This window comes from Scyliorhinus torazame, chromosome 29 (genome assembly GCF_047496885.1).
Source record: "Scyliorhinus torazame isolate Kashiwa2021f chromosome 29, sScyTor2.1, whole genome shotgun sequence".
Taxonomy (NCBI): domain Eukaryota; kingdom Metazoa; phylum Chordata; class Chondrichthyes; order Carcharhiniformes; family Scyliorhinidae; genus Scyliorhinus; species Scyliorhinus torazame.
The window spans coordinates 24,726,779-24,749,864 of NC_092735.1; the positions used below are offsets into that span (position 1 = coordinate 24,726,779).

Genomic DNA, 23,086 nt, shown 5'->3' on the forward strand with positions numbered 1-23,086 from the left:
CACCGACCCAGTTAAGCCCTCACTTCCACCCTATCCCCACAATCCACTAACCCCTCCTAACCTTTTTGGACACCAAGGGCAATTTAGTATGGACAATCCACCTAATCTTGCATGTCTTTGGACTGTGGTACGAAACCGGAGCACCCGGAGGAAACCCACGCAGACACGGGGAGAACGTGTAGATGCCACACAAATGACCCAGCGGGGAATCGAACCTGGGACCTTGGCGCTGTGAAGCTACAGTGCTAGCCACGTGTGCTATCATGCTGCCCTACAGCATCGTAAGCAGGAGTCTTTTCCACTACCACTAAGGAATTTACCTGTGATACACGAGTTCATGGTGGGTAGGAAGAAATGGAAATCCAAAGCAAAATTAACAATGTTTTACCAAATTAAAATCTTATTGGGAGGACTGCTTGTTCAACGCACCAGAAAATGCCACAATGTCACAGGGGCAAAGCATCCAACACACTACCACCCAACAGGACCAAATGCAATTTTCTTAAAACAGTAACAAAGAACATCCAACAGGAAGGAATATCATCAATAAACGCGCGGCAAGTAGTTACAAAAGGCAATAAATCATTTAGCAAGGAGAACTGGACTGGCTATATAAATACTGTGGCTACAAGAGAAGGTCAGAGGCTAGAAATCCTGTGGGGGATAACTTACCTCCTGACTCCCCAAGCCTGTCCACCATCTACAAGGCACAAGTCAGGAGTGTGATGGAATACTCTCCCCTTGCCTGGTGCAGCTCCAACAACACTCAGGACAAGGCAGCCCCCACTTGATTGCCACCCTTTCCACGAGCATTCACTCCCTCCACCATCGACGCACAGTAGCAGCCATGTGTACCATCTACAAGGTGCACTGCAGCAACTCACCAAGGCTCTTTAGACAGCACCTTCCAAACCCACGACCACTACCACCTAGAAGGACAAGAGCAGCAGACACCTGGAAGTTCCCCTCCAAGTCACTCACCATCCTGACTTGGAAATCTATTGCCGTTCCTTCACTGTCGCTGGGTCAAAACCTTGGGACCCCTTCCATAGTAGCACTGTGGGTGTACTTACACCACATGGACTGCAACAGTTCAAGAAGGCAGCTCACCACCACCTCCTTAAGCGCAATTAGGATGGGTAACAAATACTGCCCTAGCCAGCGAAGCCCACATCCTGTAAAGAATGAATTTTAACAAAGCCGGAACAATGAAATCTTTTTTTTTTTTTTTTTTAAAAAGAACATGGGCGGGATTCGCCGCGCCATATTTCTGCTTCACCCCGCCGGCGGGATGCTCCGTTACGCCGGCCGGTCAATGGGGTTTCCCATTGTGGGGCAGCTCCCGACGTCGGGAAACCCCCAGACTGCTGGCAAAACGGTGAATCCCGCCCCAATGTTTTCTCAAAATTCCTTAAGGTCCAAACCTGATTTGAGATTCCCCAATTAATATTATTGTATCAATGTATCAGTTCCCAGCTATCTTGAATGAAAAAGCTCCTCAGCAAATGTCAACTCCAGGGCGCAGTCATGACTGCTCCTATCCATCAATACATTGTGGAGCTTTGGGGCAGGGTACAAGTCTGCAGAGGTAGGGGTGGGCATATGGCAGAACATACTAAAAATGTTTTACAATCTAGTAGTACTGCACCGTCACAGAATGTACTGGGAGTTGCTTTTTGCAAATCCTGCTTTCACCCCATTGCCAATTCTGAGTTAAAGGAGGTCTGAAGAATTAAACAGAGAAACATTGTTAGTTTGAAATTAAGGTCAACATCATTCAGGACAAAGAACATAAGAGCATAAAACAGGAATAAAAAGGAGCATCTCTCCCCTCAAGCCTGCTCCGCAAATTGTTTGATTGACCACCAGGTGCACCATGGCGCCACTGTGTACTTGGATCAAGGCTGTTTTGATAGTGGAACCACCCAGACCTCCACTATCTGGAGGGACATAGGATTTACAGTGCAGAAGGAGGCCATTCGGCCCATCGAGTCTGCACCGGCCCTTGGAAAGGGCACCCTACCCAAGCCCACACATCCACCCTATCCCGATAACCCAATAACCCCACCCAATCTTATTTGGACACTAAGGGTAAACAGCAGCAGGAGTGCTATCACCACTCAGACTGCAGAGGTTCGAGAAGGCAATTCACCATCTTCTCAAGAGAAACTAGCGATGGGCAATAAATGCTGGTATTCCAAGATTCTTTTTTTTCCTAAACTTTGATAACTAGCTTTACACAATGGCCTGAAATAGATAATAATAGAAACAGATGACATGCTACGCAGAACTGATCTCTTTTCTTTCAGCCTGAGCTCCAGCATCTTTATTTGCCTTATTGCTCTCGTCATGCGAGAGTATCTTTAAGAAATGGGTGTTTATAAATGGGTGTGTATATAAATATCTGTAGTGAGAGTACCTTTAAGAAATGGGTGTTTATAAATGGGTGGGTATATAAATATCTGTAGTGAGAGTACCTTTAAGAAATGGGTGTTTACTACTGCAGTGATGTCAGAGAGAGGGTTGAGCTGGGCTGTCTGTCAGCCTTTTACTTTTGTTTTTGAGCAGGCTGCAGGGTGTGTTTTAGTTTCGTTTTCAGTGTTGGAGCTGAAGCCAGACAGAGCAGGTGTACTGTTGTTCTCTCTGCCATCAAAAGATTATCTCTTGATCATTTGGTGAATTCAGAATTATAAATGTTCTCAGTAGTGAATGTAAACCTAATGTGCTTCTGTTGAAAGGTGTTTTCCGTCTTATGGATGTTAAAAGGAAAGCTTAAAGGATTACTTAGTGTTGTATTCTTTGGGGGTTGTATTTGAATTAATGGTTGCTAAGATGTTCATTGTATGTTTTAAAAAGGTTAACTGGAGTTCATAGAATAAACATTGTTTTGCTTTTAAAAAAATACTTTTCGATTTCTGCTCTACCACACCTGTAGAGTGGGCCGTGTGTTCCCCATACGACAATCTATTAAAAGTTGTGGGTCAGGTGAACTCCATGATACACTTTGGGGTTCTCTAAACCCTAGCCATAACACTCTCGGTTCCCAAGACAACAGGGAATCCATTTTGTTCAACTCCAGCCTTTTGCATTGTTCCATCCATTCCACCTCAACTCTGACACTTGCGATTCCTAGCTCTGTTACATTTCTCATCTGGCTGCTCAGTTCCCTTCGTTCCATTTGCCATGCAACTATAATGCTCCCCGACTCCCCATGAGCAACATCGTAAGAGCATTTTATTTTAAAGCAAGGCAGCAATTAAAATTTGATGATTAGGTTCAACAACTTGGACTGTCCAAAGCCATTCCTATTATCTCTCCACTCCTGAATAATTGCTAGCTGTTGCTATTTCTTATATTGTCATCTTCTCTAGAAACACACTGATATAATTTCAAGGGGGGGGAAAACAGACTTTTTGAGGATAGTTAAATTTTTACAAGTTCACATTTCAAAGCTTTTTGGCATTACATTTTGCAACGGTTAAAAAGAGAGGAAAACAAACAAGGGAAGATTTTAAACAAGGTTGAAAGAGAAAAGAGAAGAATAAACGGAAAAGAGAGAATATACGATCAAAAATGAATTAAGAGAGACATATTTTTGAGCAGATTGTTTTCAGCTAGTTAACACAAGTGTGCAGATTTCCCCGGGGCTGTTTCAGCTATACGAGTTCAGGCTTGCTGCATTCCACGATTAATCATCGCTGTTTGACTCTCAGCCCCTCTTTTGTCTACTCCACTTCTTGCTTACTGTCAGTTACCAGACAGCACCTGGGCCAGACCCACCTCGTGGGCCAAAAACTGCCTTGGCCAAAAGGATTTACTAACTACCTGGAGGGTTAGGGAATTTTGCAGGAATCACATGAAGGGCTGGAGAGTGTGCCTTTTGCATCTTACAAAAGTCCGCACCTTGAGGGAATTTGGTTGTTTTAATACAGAGGAATTAATCCTTTTATGTTTTTATGTTCACATTTCAAAGCATTTTGTCATTACATTTTGCAAATGTCAGGCACTGTTCCAGAGATGGGGCAATAAACACTCTCAGCAGCTTATTAGAACAAGTAAATGGGCAGAACAGAGATTTTTAAATTAATTTTCGTTTAATCAACCATCTATGCCTCTTCTCATTTGAGGGTGGTGGCTTGCAATGGATTATGGTTCCATCCCCTCTTGTACCTAATCTGGTTGTTAGACATTTAGCTGCTGTTGTATAAAAAGAGTCAAAGTTCTGCTCCTTCTCACAAACACTTTTATTTTCCTTCAACACAACTCTGTACAAAACTCTATCATCACATCATCTTCCCCAAAGGCCACCTGATGTTTCTTTACATATGTGTCAATTATTGGATACTTAACATAAATGAGACATTTAATTGGAATGTCTCTAAACCCATTCCTTATCACTGGTGACCATTCTTCATTTGAACCTAAACAGTCTGAATCAGTAAGCTAGCTAACTGGGGTTGGGGGCGAGGGGTGGGGATGCAGGGTGCGATGCGGTAGCAAAATAGTGGGCTTCACACCAATACTCTTGTCTTATCAGTAATAAGCAGTAAGAAACCGGGCAGATTTTCCTCCAACTCAGAATATCAAGGCAGCCAATTGTATCCCTACCAACAACATGAGTGAGATCAGCTGAAAAAACTAGGGATCAAAACATGCACAGTCTACAGTCTCCACTGAGTTCATTCATTATGGATATGGTAGAAACATCACAATTAGCCACAGTGCTGCTCTGCTAGAAAAAGGGGATGGGGGGGGGGGACTTAACTAGGGTTGGTGCTTCCGATCACTAGCCAGTAACTCTGTGCATATATGTGTGCCTTTATGGGCAGGATGCTCTACCATCATCCATCCCCAAGTAGTTTGTGGACAAGAACCACATAAGGATAATGGCCACTATTTTGGTCAGACTGAGGAATTGGCCCTAAGGCCTCATCTACATGTTCAGTGCAAGCTGCCACATCTCTACAGGTAGCTTGACCAGGGGGAAATTCAATTTTAGGCCCTCTACCGTCAGTATTGTATAGATATATTCCAAATGGGTGCTGGCTCAACAACTGCTGGGGTCAGTTAGTGATCGCAAGGACTAAGAACGTAGGAAATAGCTGCAGGAATAGGTCATGCGGTCCCTCAAGCCTGGTTCACTATTCAAAATGATCGTGGCCGATCTTCCAGATCAACTCCACGTTCATGCCCTATCCCCTTGATTCCCTTAGTATCCAATAACATTCACAACCCTCAAAGTGAAGAAATGTTTCCTCATTTCAGCAGTAAATGGCTCAACCCTTATCCCTATGACCCCTAGATCTATACTCTCCAGCCAGTGGAAACAGACACTCAACGCCCAACTGTTAAACACAAAGAATTTCATATACTTCAATGAGCTCACCTCTCATTCATCTAAACTTCAAAGGATATACATCCACTTAATTCAATTCAAATGATGATGGGGGGGAAGCCCTCCTGAGCTTTCTGGCTCCATAGAAAATGCTTTTATATTAATTCTTTCTAAAGTTAAAATTTACCATTCGTCGGCAGATAAAAACGGACACACAAATGCAGCAGTGGAATCAATGCCGAGAGATACTTTAGCTTTCTTCTTGTTTTATGCCTGAAAAGTGGTGCTACAGGAGTTATTTTCTATTCCAAACATCTGAACCTTTTAAATCTTTCAGGAGAGAAAAACAGGGAAAAAGAAATTGGTGGAGAAATAGTGGACGGGATTCTTTGGCCTCCCTGTGACGTGTTTCTTGGCAGTGAGAGGCGGTCTGCCGTTGGTCGGCAGTGGGATCTTTTTGTCAATGGGATTTCCCACTGAATCCACCCCATGCCGCCGGGAAACCCACGATCGGGGTGCGCAATTAGCGGAATAAAAAGATCCCAACCTAAAAGTCACAGATAATCTGGCAAAAAAAGTAAATATGATTTTTTGTAACCATTTTTTTTTAATGGTTTCCAATTATTTTGAGAAAATCATAGAATTTACAGTGCAGAAGGAGGCCATTCGGCCCATCGAGTCTGCACCTGCCCTTGGAAAGCGCACCCAAGCCCATGCCTCCACCCTATCTCTGTAACCTAGTAACGCCACCTTACCTTTCGGACACTTGGGGCAATTTAGCATGGCCAATCCACCCAATCTAAAATGGCACATAAGCTTGGCAAGGCAAGAGCATGTTACAAGGCAACTTTGGAGGAGGGTGGCTGGTATAAAGTAGCTTCGCAAAATATCTGGAATGTAAGAGGATATATATATTTATATATTCCAGCCTGGGTTATTCTGTCTAAGTTAAATATAGGTAAATTATGGCCTGTCGTCACTAGGATTTCATTAAAGGATAAAATTTGGTGGGTGTGTGAAATCTTCACAATATTCCTTCTCAGATGGCGGAAAAGGAACCAATTATACATTCCGTCACTCCAAATGTGGGCTGTGGGTGGAGAGAGCACTTTGAGTTGTACAAGATTAGGGTGACATACTGGTGATTATGGATTGTGGGGAGAATTGAAAATGAGAATATCACAGAAGCAGCACACTACACAATGTATATTGCCTTTTTCCTATATGCCAAATAGGTTTAGCAACACTGGTCACAATTTGGGAATGGGGGGTGGTTTTATCAGCTGTTTCAGAAGTTTGTTCTTTGCCTTTGGCAGGTGTCAAAGCGGACAAGTTCCTATAACTTGAAATAAAGCTGTTACTGCACCCAAATTTGAATTTTGGTTAGATGTACTCCACAGGGGCTGTTTAGCACAGGGCTAAATCACTGGCTTTGAAAGCAGACCAAGGCAGGCCAGCAGCACGGTTCAATTCCCGTAACAGCCTCCCCGAACAGGCGCCGGAATGTGGCGACTAGGGGCTTTTCACAGTAACTTCATTTGAAGCCTACTTGTGACAATAAGTGATTTTCCATTTCCATTCCTTGGGTTAACAGCTCATATGAAATACATTATACAGGTGTAACATAGTTGAGGAGATTAGTCTGTTGCAAAGCTGGTGAATGTATCACAATCTCGAACCCAATCCCCCAACCTCTTTCAAACACTGAACAACTACTCAAACTGATATTACCAACTTTTCTTTACCACAACCATTATCATCTTAAGAGGAACAAAGTCTGCATTTCTGAGCTGCTTTAACTAATGAATGATGAAGAAATTGATCCCAGCAAATTAGAGCGAAGGACACAAACACCAGGCAACACAGGAGAACAAGGAAGGACATCACGTGGAACTTTTCACCTAACGGGCAGTTACATTTTTGAATAAGTTACCGGGGAGGCCATTGCAGCAGATGAGAGACAGCTAGGTGAGTTTTGGGGAGAAAAGGGATTGCTAAATAAAGTGAGGTGACAGGTAGATGGGATTGTCTGAAAAAAAATGAGGGGCTTAATTGGTTCAATGGTTTCATATGTACGAACCTATTTGGCCAGTTTGAGTTATCAAAGAGGGGAGGAGGGTTTTGCAGCATAATAATACTCCAGTTTTAGATTAAGAGAGACATGTCTATATTGCCTTGATGTATCAAATTACCTTCAGCTATATGGCATTAAAATTAAATTTAAACTTCATAAGTATGGTTTCAGGAAAATCTTGCCAAAATGTAACTTACGCATAGCGTAAGATTTACCATTAGATTTACTAAAGTTATTCACTATCTAGGCCTGTAATTTTACTAAAAATCCAGGTCTTTGAACACAGCAATGAAACAAAGAATAGTATTCTACGGAAACCCAGATTCTGGTCAGCTTCTCTCCCCCTTGCAAAGTAATATTGAATATCCCTCAACACACAATGGACTACTGGCAGCAGAAAGGAAGCACTGTGTACAATATGAAACAGTATACAAGTACCCCATAAATACTATTTGGCACGCTTCAAAAAGTGGCAGTTAATAGTGCCAAATGTCTTGACAACGCAGTAAAAATGGAGTGCACCGGAGCCGTACAAACCACTAAACTCTCAGATTCCACTGCCAGTTTGAGCTGAGCTCGCTCATCCCAGCCAGGGTCACAGTGTGGATTCTCCAGCTGGCCTCAGCATTTCTGGATTAGAAACAGGTCATCTGGCTGGGGGCTTCCATTCTCGGCCCTAGTAATTGGGCAGTAGGACCGGAGAAGGCTCGTCTGTAACGCCATGTCTCGTTAAAAAGCATGACTGCACTTGCTGTCTCGGCTCGGAAATTAAGAAAGGCTCGATGCCCATGGGAACTCTAATCTTGCAAGAATTTATGCTTTCAGATGAGGGAAACTGGATTGGTAAAATTTTAAAAACGGCCATAAATCCGGTCACTAACTTTAACGTGTGAAACCTCAAGACAGGTTATAAAGTTGAACTTTTTTGTCCTTGTCCTGTCTACTCCTAATGATTGCTACCTTCCAATATTTGCCCAAGTGCCCACTACTCGCATGATCTTTGAAAGTGTCAGAAGACTAAACAGCTATCAAAATAAATGCTAAATACTGCTAATGCTAGAGATCCGAAATACAAACAGAGGAAGTCATATCTTATTAACTCTCTCTCTCCACAGATGCTGCTAGACTTGCAGAGTTTTCCCAGCATTTTCTGTTTTTATTTCATCTGACACCACCTTGTATATACATCTTTGGCGTTCATCAGGAACAAGAACCCCAGTCGATTTCTCCCACCTGGGTAAAATGCGTGGTTTTTTTTAACTACCCAGATGGCTGAACAACTGTGAAATGCTTCATGAGACGGTGCACTCACCTGGTGTCAACACTACTGCATCATCCAGCATTCCTAAAATGTGTGCGCCTCTTGTTTGGGCTATTCTGATAGTAAACCGTTTCAAAATACCTACCAGCAAACACAGCGCGGACCATTTAACCGGCCGTCCAACAGTATACAATTTAACAGCGTGGTCAACAGATTATCCCCAAGTTACAAGTTTTGCCCAGCATGTTATGGTTAGATGGGCAGAAACTGACTTCGTTGAACCTGTTCCCTTTCGCTGCGGTACTTTAAAATAACTGAAAAAAGCAGAGAAGACAAAACAGTTTTACACTTCAGTTGAAAGTTCTCAGATCAGGAGGCTGTGCTAATGCTGCACTACTCAGATCAGTGCGGGTAGGGTAGAAATTTGGGACCCCAAGGATCTGCGGTCTGATTCAAAGTTCGCAAGGGCATTCGCTCCAATTCAGCGGCACGCTCCCCGAAACAATTTTTGCCTTTCCCTCTTACTTTCTTACCTTTTCTTGTAGCCCAGTGCCTTCCCTACAGCCTGTAGGACCATCCTGCACTGCTCCAGGGCCCCCCTATTATTTTACTACACCGCCAGATTGGAGGAAACCAACACAAACAAAACAAAATCCCCACACCCGGCACAATAGCATGTGCAAAGTGTCCCCCCTCTGTAACACAGCAAGCTCAAACCACTCTGCAAACTAGTTTGACTGCATTTGATGTGCTTATAGCACCGACTCCTAAGAAGACCAATCGGAAGGCAGGCTATGGCTGCTGCCACGACAACACAAAGCAAAGACCTTAGGGAGCGTCTCTAAATTGAACCCAACACAAAGGAGTCATCCTCGTCTCTTTAGGGATTCTGTGCAAAGAAAGTGAGCTAATATTAATTGTGTCCCAGAAACACGACTCTCGCTGGTTATAAAATACAGCGCTGTCCACTTGATATATTTGGTTCCAAAAACTGGATGAGAACAAAAAATTCAACTGAGTCACTATATTTTAATGACTTCACACACGATTATTAATTAATTTTCTCAAATTTCTGCCACTGCGGCAAGGGGCAATAGATTTCTCCCCCCAGGAGTTCATTCCATACAATTCAAAGGGCAGACTCTATGATTGCACGGTTGGTTGCTAACACATGGCTGTAGGAAACTGTAACATGCTAACTATTAATAATAAGTCTTTATTCGTGTCACTAGTCGGCTTACATTAACACAGCAATGACATTATTGTGAAAATCCCCCAGTCACCACACGCCGGCGTCTGTTCAGGTACACAGAGGGAGAATTCAGAATGTCCAATTCACCTAACAAGCACGTCTTTCGGGACTTCTGGGAGGAAACAGGAGCACCCGGACGAAACCCCATCAGAATGGAGAGAACATGCAAACTCCACACAGTGACCCAAGCTAGGAATCGAACTCGGGTACCTGGCGCGGTGAAGCAACAATGCTAGCCACTGTGCTACCGTGCCACCCTATGATTTACTGAAACTCTAATATCAAGACTACAACTAGATTTTCTTTTATAAATTTAGACTACCCAATCATATATTTTTTCCAAATAAGGGCAATTTAGTGTGGCCAAGCCACCTAACCTGCACATCTTTGGTTGTGGAGGTGAAACCCACGCAGACATGGGGAGAATGTGCAAACTCCACACTGTTGCTATTTGTTTTTCTCTTTATTTGGCTCTGAATATGGCGGTCAATGTGGTCGCCTTCCTTAATTCTAATTACGTTTTGCTCAAGAGTCCCCAGGTATCTTTCGATACCGCCACAAGGTTCAAACCGAATACTGATCAAAGACTCGATACACCAATTAGTTAGTTCAAAGTCAAATGCTTATTTATTTACACACACAGTTAAATCTACTCATGTACAAATACTACAAACTATCACTACTGCTAAAGCCAATACTTAGCTTTGGGCGCCCACTCAGTCAGAGGAACAATGGCCGTTGTTCTGTTCTTAGGTTGCTGGGGTCGAAGTGGTGAAGGGGAACAGCTAAGGTAGTCTGTCTGGTAGCGTGCGTTGATCTTGGACTTACTTGTTCTGGTGCAGCTGTTGGGCAGGTCTCTCCTCAGTGAGAGCCGGAGCCAAGAGAACGATTCTCTCTTGGGGGATCTTTCTTATACCCAAAAGGGGCTTCGTGCACTTTTGGGCGGGCCTTGAACTTGGCCCCAATCAATTGGGCCGTTTTCGATCGTTCCTATCGATTTCATCCAATAAAGGGGTGGGTGCCCTGATGGCTGGGTGTGTCCGAGGTGGCCGTTGGCCTGCTTTGTTCTGGTCTCCTCTGGCGCCGGGGTGATGCCTTAGTATCGGTTACTCAAATGTTACTCTTTTGTTCCCGGAGATGGGCCATTAGTATGCTAATGGCTTTGCCGTTTTGGTCTTGTCTGGGAGCTGCGGCTCCAATATGCAGACAAACCCTGAACCTGCTTGTTTTCTCAGTATTGTCCATTTTCCCTGCAATCTTTGCAAAGTGTCAATTTTGTAATTGGGAAGTGGCCATCCCAGATGGCAACACACCCTCCTTGTGATCCTCAACGCGAAGCGTAAAGGATCACATTACCGCGTTTTCTTCGTTCTCTGACCAAGCGGGGCACCCATAGGCACTTCACGGGCTCTACACTGCCCTATCCTATGAATCACAATTTTACCTAAAATCATTTTACATATACATCATTATAAAATTCTACGGGGCGCTATGACATTCAGGCATGCATTACAAAATAAAAAACTGGAACCTCTAACGATCCTCAAAAAACTATCCTCACTCAAACAATCAAAAATAATCTACAACACTTTAAACTGTACAAATAGCAGCAACACAAGTTTCTCTGGCTTGGCAGTCAAGCACAGAGGTTTACATTTCTTTATTGAACGAACAAAACACACAAAGAAAAACGGATGCACTTTAATTCACTTAAAGGGGTTGGGAGGTTTGTTGGAGTCCGAAAATAGGGGACCTAAACGTGTATACCGGGGTGCGAGAGCGGGAGGCTCTCCTTCGCCATTTCCTGAGTCTAAGTGTCTGCATGATACTGCAGAGTATCGCCAGTACTAAGAGTGCTTCTACTATGTAAGATAGTGAATACCAGGTGATAAACCTGTCACACCCGGTCAGGGTATCGGTAACTGTCTCGGGGGTAACTATCTCGGGGTACAGTGTATGGCAGGGGTGGGAATCATTCATGGCCTGTGTGGTAGGGGTTAGGGGGGGGTAGCGTCCGCGCGCAACTGAAGGGATCCTGCTAAGATCCAGGTGAAAAACATGAAGGTTGTCTTCATCTTTCCTTTTGTCGGTCTTCTTCTTTTTCTTCCTCAGGGGTCCCCGAGGTTCCGGAGTTCTATGGACACAAGCAGAATATAGGTTATTATCTTGCTTAAGATCTCGTATGTCTGTCTGTCCGTCCTTTGTTGCCAATTACCCATTATAATTGGTCACCATCTGTGACTCCCTCATTTTAAAAAAAACGAATATTTGGACAAGACATCCGAGAAAAATACTGACACAGTGCGAGCCGTCTCGTAGCCTGTGCGATCTACCATCCTAGTGTTTGAGGATGTAAATAGCATACGGAAGCAACCCAAGGGTCGCCAGAAACAAACAAAAGAATTTTGAACGTAACAAGCCAAAATGGGGTGCGTATGGGCCGCGGCGGGTAAGAAATGGGTGGAATCCCCAGGTAGGACGTTGATCAGTGCCGTTTGTGCTCTACCCGAGCTTAGCTGACCAGAGGGGCGTCCTCAGGCAGGACTGGGACCAGTGCAGTTTCTCCACTGCCTGAGCGACCGGCAAGAACGGGTAAGAAAGTGGTCATCGTGGGGGTTGCCTCTCGTGATTGAATCAGGAGAGTAGCTATGAGTGGTGTCTGTCGACAAACTAGTTCCTCTGAACGGTTGTCTGTTGACAAACTTGTTCCATTAACTGCCAGTGGGCGTTAAAAGTGTGGTGGCGTGGGGCCATGAAAACTTTTAAAATCACAAATAACATTTAACATGTACATTAAATGAACAAACAAACATACGTTACAAGCATGGTGCAGGTTCCATCAGAAAGGGCACCGTATCTCTCCATCGGTTCCTTTTTACCATCATGTGGACACCTCATTGCTCAGTAGCGAACAGGGTCGCAAAGGGATTCGCTTGGTGGGAGTTTAGGCAGACTCTATGTCATCATCTTCTCCTGGTTGCCATACTGTTGACTGGAGTAGTTTGACTAAAGCTGCTTGGGGCGAATTGGGATCCATCTCATCATTCCAGATGAGCCTAAGCGAATTGTCTCGGAGCCAGAATCGTGTGTCGAGGTTGGAGCTACTAGTTTTTAATCCGTAATCGTCGGGCGGTGGGTCTGGGTCAGGGGCCTGGGTCAGGGGCCTTGATGTACGTAATTTCGAAGAGGTCACTGGAATCGTGCTCGGATTCGCTGGGAATGGGGCCTGGTACAGGGGTATAATCATAACGTGGTGTGCTGTGGCTGTCGTCATTGCTATCGCTATCACTGTCGCTGTCGGTTGAAGGAAGGGAGAGGTGGAGTCGTGCCTCTGGGGGTGGAGTTGAAGATGTGTCTGAGGACGGGCTGGACTGGCTGGGAGAGGGTAGGAATGCGTCATCTGTGGGCGGGGCGTGCTCATCTGCTGCTGCAAGATGTGGTGTGCATGGTTGTTCTGCGAGCCATAAGCCTTAAGCTAGTTTATGTGAAACCACGCAGACTTGCCGTTGGGATATGTGATCTTGTATACCGAGAGGCTGACTTTGTCCGAAATGGAGAACGGTCTGGAAAATTTGGGGGAAAGGAATGAACTGGGGTTGTATCGGGAAAGCATCACTTGCTGCCCTACTACAAACTCGGTGGCGTGTACCGTTTTATCGAAACAAGCCTTGCTTTGTTTCCTCCTGGTCCGAAGTCTCACAGCTGCTGCGAGCAGGGCTGCCTTTATATTCTCAAGTAACTATGTGCAGCATTTTCTTAGGTGAGGACGGTGACTGCGGGGCTGGCCAAATCTAGTCCTAATAAATACTCTGTCCCTTTCATGGGGCGTCCGGTCATGAGGGTGTGGGGGGTGTATCCTGTGGACATGGATACCGTGTTTCGTAGGAACATTAAAGCCAATGGAGAACTGAATCCCAGATGCTGTTGTTCTGTTGCACCATTTTCCTGAGAGTGGCTTTTAGAGTTCTGCTCATCCTCTCTACAATGCCGCTTGACTGGGGGTGGTATGCTATGTGAAACTTCTGCCTAATTCCAAAAATTGTGAGGACGTTCTTCATTACTCGTCCTGTAAAATAGGAGCCTTGATCGGACTCTATACTGCATGGGAGGCCCCATCTTGTAAAGATGTGCTGTGTTAGGATTTTAGCTGTTGTCTTGGCCGTATTCGTTCTCGATGGAAAAGCTTCCACCCATTTTGTGAAGGTGTCGATGACCACCAACACATACTTATAAACATTTCTGCAGGGGGTAGGGGGTCCTATGTAATCTATCTGCAAATTCGTCCAGGGGCCATTAACAGGGCGGGTGTGACTAAACTGAGCCTTTCATGCATATCTGTCCGGATTGTTCTGGGCACTGATCTAGCAATTTTTAATGCAGTGAGTAACATTGGCTTTTAAATCAGGCCACCAGCAGAGAGGTCTGAGGTGGGTTAGGGTGCGTTCAATGCCCTGGTGTCCATGATTGTCATGGAACTGACAAATGATCTGGTTCCTGTCCTGGCTGGGAACTACATAAATGCCGTCTTTCAGGATCACACCGTCATGTGTGGTTATTGCGTTCTTAAACTTATCGTACGGAGCTGGGAAGGTTCCTTTTAAAACTTCCCAGTGTTTTTCATCTTCCTTCTGAACCGCGTGTACTGGGGTGCTCTCGGGGGGGGGGGGGGTTCCAAAAGTAATCATGCCTGGAACCTGCCTTCGCTAGGGCATCTGCTTTAACGTTACCGGGGCGGCGGCGGGGGGGAGTGATGACTGCGAACCTTAATTATACCATATTTCCTATTTTTAGCTGTCTCTAGGATATGCCGGAGTAATGGGGCTGAGGGTATGGGCTTTTCGTCTGCGGAAACAAATCCTCTAATTTCCCACAGGGGTAGGAATTCCGTTAAACTAGTACAGACATACAAACTGTCCGAATCTATGTCTGCTGGGGTCGGAAACGAGTCGGTGTGGTCTACAATGTAAGCTTTGGCTGCCAGTTCTGCTGCCTGCGAGCCTAGATGTCCTGGCAACTTTAATGAAATCTCGTCAAGGGCGCATCCCTGTGCGTCCTCTACAGAAATGCCGCAACTGGTGATTCTCTTTCCATTCAAAACTGTGGAGGAGCCATCTACATAAATCTTCAGGGGTGCGCACGTGTCCGTGGGCTGGGGTCCCTGGGGTGTATTACCTGCTTTCCTGGGAGGTGACTTAGGCATAAATGGGCCTGTGTTGTGTTTTGTGGTGATGATCTCACACTCATGTGGCGTACCTGCATATTGCAAATTATCGGCTAGGAAAGTGTGGGTCTTGGTTCTTTTAAATGTAATGCCCCGTCCCTGTAAATGAAGGGTCCAACGGGCTGCGCGGATTTGGCCGACTGTGTCATCTTTAAGTCGACCGTCTAGTAATAGCTGTGTTGGGGTGTGTTCCGTGAGAATGGTGATGGGGTTGAGTCCTGTAATGTAGGCGAAGTACTGTACTGCCCAAAAAACTGCGAGCAGGTGCCTGTCGCAGGCAGAAAATCCTTGCTCGACAGGGTCTAACACGCGTGAGGCGTATGCCACGGGGCGTAATTGGTCATGGTGTTCCTGGAGGAGCACGGCCGAAAGGGTTCGGTCAGTGCTTGCAACTTCAATTGCGTACGGAGAAAGTGGATCTGGGACCTGTAATGCGGGGGGCTGTGCTGAGGGCTCTCTTTAAAGCATCCACGGCATCAGTGTGCTGTGGAAGCCATTCCCAAGGTGCCTGTTTTCTTGAGAAGGTCGGATAGGGGCGCTGCTTTCGTGGCAAAACCGTCGATATGGTTTCCGCAGTAGCGAACCAGTCCTAAAAATGACCAGAGGGCTGAGACATTATGGGGAAGGGGCAATTTGACGATCGAATCAATTCTCTTTTGCTCGATCTCGCGTTTACCATGAGTGATTACTGTACCCAAGTAAATCACTTTTTCCTGCAAAATCTGGGCCTTCTTGGGGTTGACTTTACATCCAATCTGTTTTAGGAGTCCTAGGAGTTCGGCAAGAAGCGAAATGTGCTCTCCCTTTGTATCGGTCTGTAGTAGCAAGTCATCTACATACTGGACCAGACATTCTGGTCGGGAAAATTTTGCTAGGCCAGCTGTCGGTGGAAAATGGAGGGGGAATTGTGGAAGCCTTGTGGAAGGCACGTCCAGGTATATTGTTGTCCCTGGAATGTAAAGGCGAATTTATATTGGCACACTTTATCCAATGGAATGGATCAAAAGCTGTTGCTAATGTCCAAAACCGAAAAAAGCTTTGACTGGGGTCCCTGTTTGAGCATGGTCTCGGGACTCGTGGCTACGGTGGGGGCTGCTACTGGGGTTACTTTGTTCAGTTTCCGGTAATCAATGGTCAGTCGCCATGATCCATCGGGTTTCCTGACGGGCCAAATTGGTGCATTGTTCGTGGAGGCTACTGATCGGAGTACACCTTTATCAAGCAGACTCTCTATTACCTAGATATTTCTCCCTCTGCTTCTTGGGGAAAACCGTACTGCTTTTGGGGTCTGGGGTCGGGATCTGTAATGTTCACCAAGCCAGCTATCTTGCCACAGTCATGCTTGTGCTGTGCAAATGCTGCTTTGTGTTGCTGCAGGACTTCCCTAACCTGTTTGTCCTGACTAATGGCTGGAGGGTCGAACCAGAAGTCTCCTACTGAGCTAATTCTGTTTTCATAGTCTCCAACTGTGAACGTGGCGGGGGCTCATGCTGCCTTTGCCATTCTCCACACACATTTATTAACCGGATCAAAAGAGAGATTGTGGGAGCTCATAAAATCGATTCCTAGGATGTGTTCAGCTGTCTGGGGTAGATCGACCAAAACTACGGGGTGTTTAGTCGTAATGTTCCCTATTTGTATCGCTACAGAGGCTGTGATGTGTACTTGTTGTAAATGACCTGTAAAGCCGCTGAGTGTGATGGTGTCTGTTGTGGGCCACGTGTCTCACTAAGACATCGTGGAGGAATTGTGTGGGGTGCGGGACCCTCCTGTGTCCCAAAGAAATTCTACGGGGTGTCCCCGGATTTTGCCTGCTACGACCGGTCTACCGGACGTGTCCCAAAGGGCATCGCAGACCCAAGTTGGGGAGCCCGAACACCGTCAGTCGGTGCAGTTCATGTCTGCGTTCTCTGAATGGGCGCTAACGTTATGGATTGGCTTTGCCCTATTCTTATTTAGGGTGCCTGTCTGTTGGGTTTTCTGCTGCTTTTGGGGCGCATTGCACTCTCGTGCATAGTGACCTAATTGTCCACAGTTGTAACATTCCTGGGATTTGGGTTGTGGTGGGATGTTCCTGCCCTCATTTACCCATGCAGGGTTCTGGTGCATCCTGACTGGATTCATGTCTGCCTGCTCTTCCTCTGGTTTTGCAAATGCGGTTTTGCCTTGAACGGATTGTTCCCAAGCGCGGGACAATCTTTTCAAAACCCATTTCTCTTTGTGGGCCTTGTCTGAGGGGTCATAATTTGCGCAAGCTCTCTGTCCTGCCTCTGTCGCATGAGAGACTAGGCTTCGAGTCCATTTGGCCATATTATCTGCGGACAAATGGGCACGGGCAAATTCTCCGAAAACTGCTGTGAAATGTATCCACAAGCGTCCAGCAAACGCTGTGCTCGGTTTTCTTTTGCCTACACTTGTTTAGGCCTTCTACCGGGTCTCCTCGGTTGTAGCCGATCGTATCCAGAATCACTGTGTGCATTTCTTGTAGGGTGCCTCCTCCTACGTTCTGTGGGTCGGGAAGGGATGCCACGACTGAAGGGTCGAGGCTTAAAACTGTGAGCCGCACTAGCTCCTTTTCCTCCAGGCCGTACATGGTAGCCTGCTGTTTAACTCTAGCGAAAGACTTCCGGTTGCGGCAGGGTTGCTAGCGGTTGCTAGCGGCACGTTTCGGCGGCTCCAGCTCCGACGGAACTTCGGGCTCTTTTAAGAGCCCCAACGGGGACTTGGACGGCCGTAAAACCCGGTGCGAGGCGCGAGGGAAGGGAGTCCCCCCCCCCGAACGACGGAAGGAAAAACCGGCGGCAGCGGCTGCAGCCCGAAGAATCTGCAGCCAGAAGGTCAGAGGGAGTGGAACAAAATGGCGGCGGAGAAACCACAGGTGACATGGGGGCCTGAGCAGGACGAGGTGGTGAGACGGTGCGTGGACCTGCTGAAGGAGGAGGTAATGACCCCGTTGTTACAGGCAATTGAGGGGCTTAAGGAGACTTTAAAGACCCAGGAGACTGAACTTCGCGTGGTGGAGCAGAAGGTATCAGGTATTGAGGACGAGGTCCTGGGCCTGGCGGTCAAGACTCAGACGCACGAGGCACTTCATAAAAAGTGTGCTGATAGGATTGAGGCCCTTGAAAATGGAGCGCGAAAGAAGAACCTTAGGATACTAGGTCTCCCGGAGGGTGTGGAAGGAGTGGACTGTGGAGCGTACGCAAGTAAGATGCTGAGCTCACTGATGGGTGCTGAGGCCTTGCGGGCCCCATGGAGGTGGAGTGGGCAAATCGGATCCCGGCGAGAAGACCAAAAGCGGGAGAACCACCGAGGGCGATAATCGTGCGATTCTACCGCCTTAAGGACAGAGAAGAGGTCCTGAGATGGGCTAAAAAGGTGCGGAGTAGCAGATGGGAGAATGCGGTGGTAAGGATCTACCAGGATTGGAGTGCGGAGGTGGCGAGAAGGAGGGCGAGCTTCAACCGAGCCAAAGAGGTGTTGTACAAAAGGAAGGTGAAGTTTGGGATGCTGCAGCCAGCAAGACTATGGGTCACGCATCAGGAGAGACACTACTATTTCGAGACGGCGGAGGAAGCATGGTCCTTCATCAATGAAGAGAAACTGGACCGGAACTGAGGGACTGATGCTGCAGGGAACTGTTATTGTTGTTATTATTGTTTTTGTTAATGGGATGGTGAAAGTTAATCGAGAAGTAAACAGGGAAGGGGGGGGACACTGGGGAAATGTGGGCGCCGGTGAGGGGGGGGGAGAGGCGGGACATAGTCAGAGAATGGGGAAGGAGAGGGGGAGGGGAAAGGGAGCTGCGCCATAAGAGGCGGATCAGGTAAAGGGATGTTCCCGCGCCAGAAAGAATAAGGCGGGAAAACAGGCGCAAGGCGGATGGGAGTTCCCTTACACCGGGGGGGCTGAGGAGCGAGCAGGAGTAGCCGGGGTCAGTTGAAGTCAGCTGACTTACGGAAGTGATATGGGGGGAGCAATCAAGCTAGTTAGGGATCTAGCGGGGGGACAACTGGGTTGCTGCTGCGGAAATCCAAAAGGAAATGGCTAAAGAGAGGGTGGTCGGGGGCGGAATGCGACGCTGGGGGAGCAAGCGGGAGCGCGGAGGCGGGATATGGGACTGGCCTAGAGAAGGTAATGGCTAGTCGACACGGGAGGGGGGCAGGTAGCCCCCCAGTGAGGCTGATCACGTGGAACGTGAGAGGCCTGAATGGACCGATAAAAAGGGCCCGAGCGCTCGCGCATTTGAAAGGACTAAGGGCAGACGTGGTTATGCTCCAAGAGACGCACCTAAAGGTGGCCGACCAAGTTAGGCTAAGGAAAGGATGGGTGGGACAGGTGTTCCACTCAGGACTGGACGCAAAGAACAGAGGGGTGGCCATTTTGGTGGGGAAACGGGTAGCATTTGAAGCAAAGAACATCGTAGCAGATAGTGGAGGTAGATATGTAATGGTGAGTGGTAGGCTGGAGGGAATGGAGGTCGTGTTGGTTAATGTGTATGCCCCAAATTGGGACGATGCGGGGTTCATGAGACGGATGCTGGGGCGTATTCCGGACCTGGAGGCAGGAAATTTGATTTTAGGAGGGGACTTCAATACGGTGCTGGACCCGGGGCTAGATAGATCCAGCTCAAGGACTGGAAGAAGGCCGGCAGCGGCCAAGGTACTTAAGGGGTTTATGGACCAAATGGGGGGAGTGGATCCATGGCGATTTCTTAGACCCAGGGCTAGGGAGTATTCCTTCTTCTCCCACGTCCATAAAGCGTACTCCTGGATAGATTTTTTTGTTTTAGGAAGGTCGTTGATCTCTAGGGTGGAAGAAGCTGAATACTCAGCCATAGCGGTTTCGGATCATGCCCCACATTGGGTGGACCTGGAAGTAGGAGAGGACAGGGAGCAGAGAACACTCTGGCGATTAGATGTGGGACTGATGGCGGATGAGGGAGTGTGTGCAAGAGTGAGGGGGTGTATCGAGAGATACCTGGAGGTCAATGACGACGGCGAGGTCCCTGTGGGAGTGGTCTGGGAAGCACTAAAAGCGGTGGTCAGAGGAGAGCTGATTTCTATTGGGGCCCACAAAAGGAAAACAGAGGCCAAGGAAAGGGATAGATTACTGGGGGAGATTTTAAGGGTGGACCGGGAATTTGCAGAGACCCCGGAGGAGGAGCTGTACAGGGAGAGGAGACGACTCCAGACCGAGTTTGACCTTCTGACCACCAGAAAGACGGAGGTACTGTGGAGGAAGGCACAGGGGAGGAGGTATGAATATGGGGAAAAGGCTAGTCGCCTGTTGGCGCACCAACTGCGAAAGAGGGCAGCGGCGAGGGAGGTAGGAGGAATTAGGGATGAAAGGGGAGACACTGTGCGAAGGGCAGGAAAGATAAATGAGGTGTTTAAGACCTTTTATGAAGAACTGTATAGGTCTCAGCCCCCAGAGGGAGAGGAGGGGATGCGGCAGTTCCTGGACCAGTTGAGGTTCCCGAAAGTGGAGGAGCAGGCGGTGGCAGGCCTGGGGGCGCCGATTGAGGTGGACGAGGTTATTAAGGGACTGGGAAGCATGCAAGCAGGGAAGGCCCCGGAGCCGGACGGGTTCCCGGTGGAATTCTACAGAAAATATGTGGACTTGTTGGCGAGCACGTTCAATGAGGCCAGGGAAGGGGGGACACTACCCCCGACAATGTCGGAGGCGACGATATCGCTAATTTTGAAGAGGGACAAAGATCCGATGCAGTGTGGGTCCTATAGACCTATTTCACTATTGAACGTGGACGCCAAACTGCTAGCAAAGGTGCTGGCATCGAGGATAGAGGACTGTGTCCCAGGGGTGGTGCACGAAGATCAGACAGGGGTCGTAAAAGGGAGACAATTGAATGTTAACGTGCGACGGCTATTAGGGGTGATAATGATGCCCTCAGTAGAGGGGGAGGCAGAGATAGTGGCGGCAATGGACGCAGAGAAGGCATTTGATAGGGTAGAGTGGGAGTATTTATGGGAAGTGTTAAGGAGGTTTGGGTTTGGGAACGGATTTATTCGCTGGGTTAGACTACTTTGTGGGGCACCGACGGCAAGCGTAGTTACAGGTCGACATAGATCGGAGTATTTCCGATTATATAGGGGAACAAGACAGGGATGCCCGCTGTCTCCATTGTTGTTTGCGCTGGCAATTGAACCTCTGGCCATGGCGCTGAGAGACTCCAGGAAATGGAGAGGGGTGACTAGAGGGGGAGAAGAACACTGAGTCTCGTTATACGCGGATGACCTATTGCTATACGTGTCGGACCCAGCGGGGGGGATGATAGAGGTTATGCGAATCTTGAGGAGGTTCGGGGAATTTTCGGGGTATAGGTTAAACATGGGGAAGAGTGAATTATATGTGGAAAGAAACTTCCGATACTTGGGGATTCAGATCGCTAGGAGCTGGGGAACCTTGCACAGACTTAATCTGACACGGCTGGTAGAACAAATGGAGGAGGACTTTAAGAGGTGGGACATGCAGCCTTTATTGCTGGCGGGCAGGGTGCAAGCAATTAAGATGATGGTCCTCCCGAGGTTCTTATTTGTATTTCAATGTCTCCCTATTTTAATCACCAGGACCTTTTTAAATAAAATAGATAGGAGCATTACGAGCTTTGTGTGGGCAGGGAAAGTTCCGAGAGTAAGGAGGGGGTTCCTTCAGCGCAGTAGGGACAGAGGAGGACTGGCACTACCGAACTTGGGAGATTATTATTGGGCCGCCAATGTGGCAATGATACGTAGATGGATGATGGAGGGTGAGGGAGCGGCGTGGAAAAGGCTGGAGAGAAGGTCCTGTAAAGGGACGAGTCTAGAGGCGCTGGTGACGGCGCCGCTACCGTTCTCACCGAAAAGGTACACCACGAACCCGGTGGTGGCGGCAACACTGAACGTATGGGGACAGTGGAGGCGACAGAGAGTGGTGCGGGGAGCCCTGGTGGGGTCCCTATCAGGAACAACCATAGGTTCGCCCCAGGAAGAATGGATGGAGGATTTCAAAGCTGGTACCAGTTGGGAATTAGGAAGGTGGGAGATTTATTCATAGATGGGACTTTTGCGAGCTTGGGAGCACTGGAGGAAAAGTATAAGTTACCCCGGGGGAATTTCTTGAGATATATGCAGGTGAGGGCGTTTACTAGACAACAGGTGAGGGAATTTCCACGGCTCCCGACACAGGGGATACAATACAGGACAGGGTGCTTTCAGGGGTGTGGGTCGGAGAGGGCAAGGTGTCAGAGATTTATAGAGAGATGAGGGAAGAGGGGGAGGAGTCGGTGGGCGAACTAAAAAGAAAGTGGGAAGAAGAATTAGGGGAGGAGATAGAGGAGGGTATGTGGGCTGATGCCCTAAGCAGGGTAAATTCCTCTTCCTCATGCGCCAGGCTTAGCCTGATTCAATTTAAGGTGCTACATAGAGCACACATAACGGGGGCAAGATTGAGCAGGTTCTTTGGAGTGGAGGACAAATGTGGGAGGTGTGGCGGGAGCCCGGCAAACCATGCACATATGTTTTGGGCGTGCCCGGCACTGGAAGGGTATTGGAAGGGAGTGACGGGAGTGATTTCGTAGGTGGTGAAGGCCCGGGTCAAACCAGGCTGGGGGTTAGCTCTATTTGGAGTTGCGGAAGAGCCGGGAGTGCAGGAGGCGAAAGAGGCCGATGTCGTGCCCTTTGCGTCCCTCGTAGCCCGGCGCAGGATCCTACTCATGTGGAAGGAGGCGAAACCCCCCGGACTGGAGGCCTGGGTAAACGATATGGCGGGGTTTATTAAACTGGAGCAGATAAAGTTTGCCCTGAGAGGATCGGCTCAAGGGTTCACCAGGCGGTGGCAGCCATTTCTCGACTACCTAGGGGAACGTTAGAGGGAAGACGGATGACCAGCAGCAGCAACCCAGGGGGGAGGGGGGGGGGGGGGGGGGGGGGGGAGGAGGCTCC

General features: G+C 47.7%; 1 protein-coding gene across 2 annotated transcripts in view; it reads right to left on the reverse strand.

Annotated features, from left to right (window-relative positions):
- The window catches only part of LOC140403941 (MOB kinase activator 2-like), a 72,096-nt gene that overhangs the window by 19,603 nt on the left and 29,407 nt on the right, over positions 1–23,086 (reverse strand). Inside the window, exon 1 of one of the 2 annotated variants that reach the window (XM_072492224.1) lies at positions 9,204–9,430. The exons of the other annotated variant lie outside the window; for it this stretch is intronic. Within the exon in view, the coding sequence (XP_072348325.1) occupies positions 9,204–9,247 (44 nt within the window). The 5' untranslated portion in view covers positions 9,248–9,430. Of the gene's footprint in view, positions 1–9,203; positions 9,431–23,086 lie in introns of those variants that run through there. 2 annotated transcript variants of the gene reach the window in all.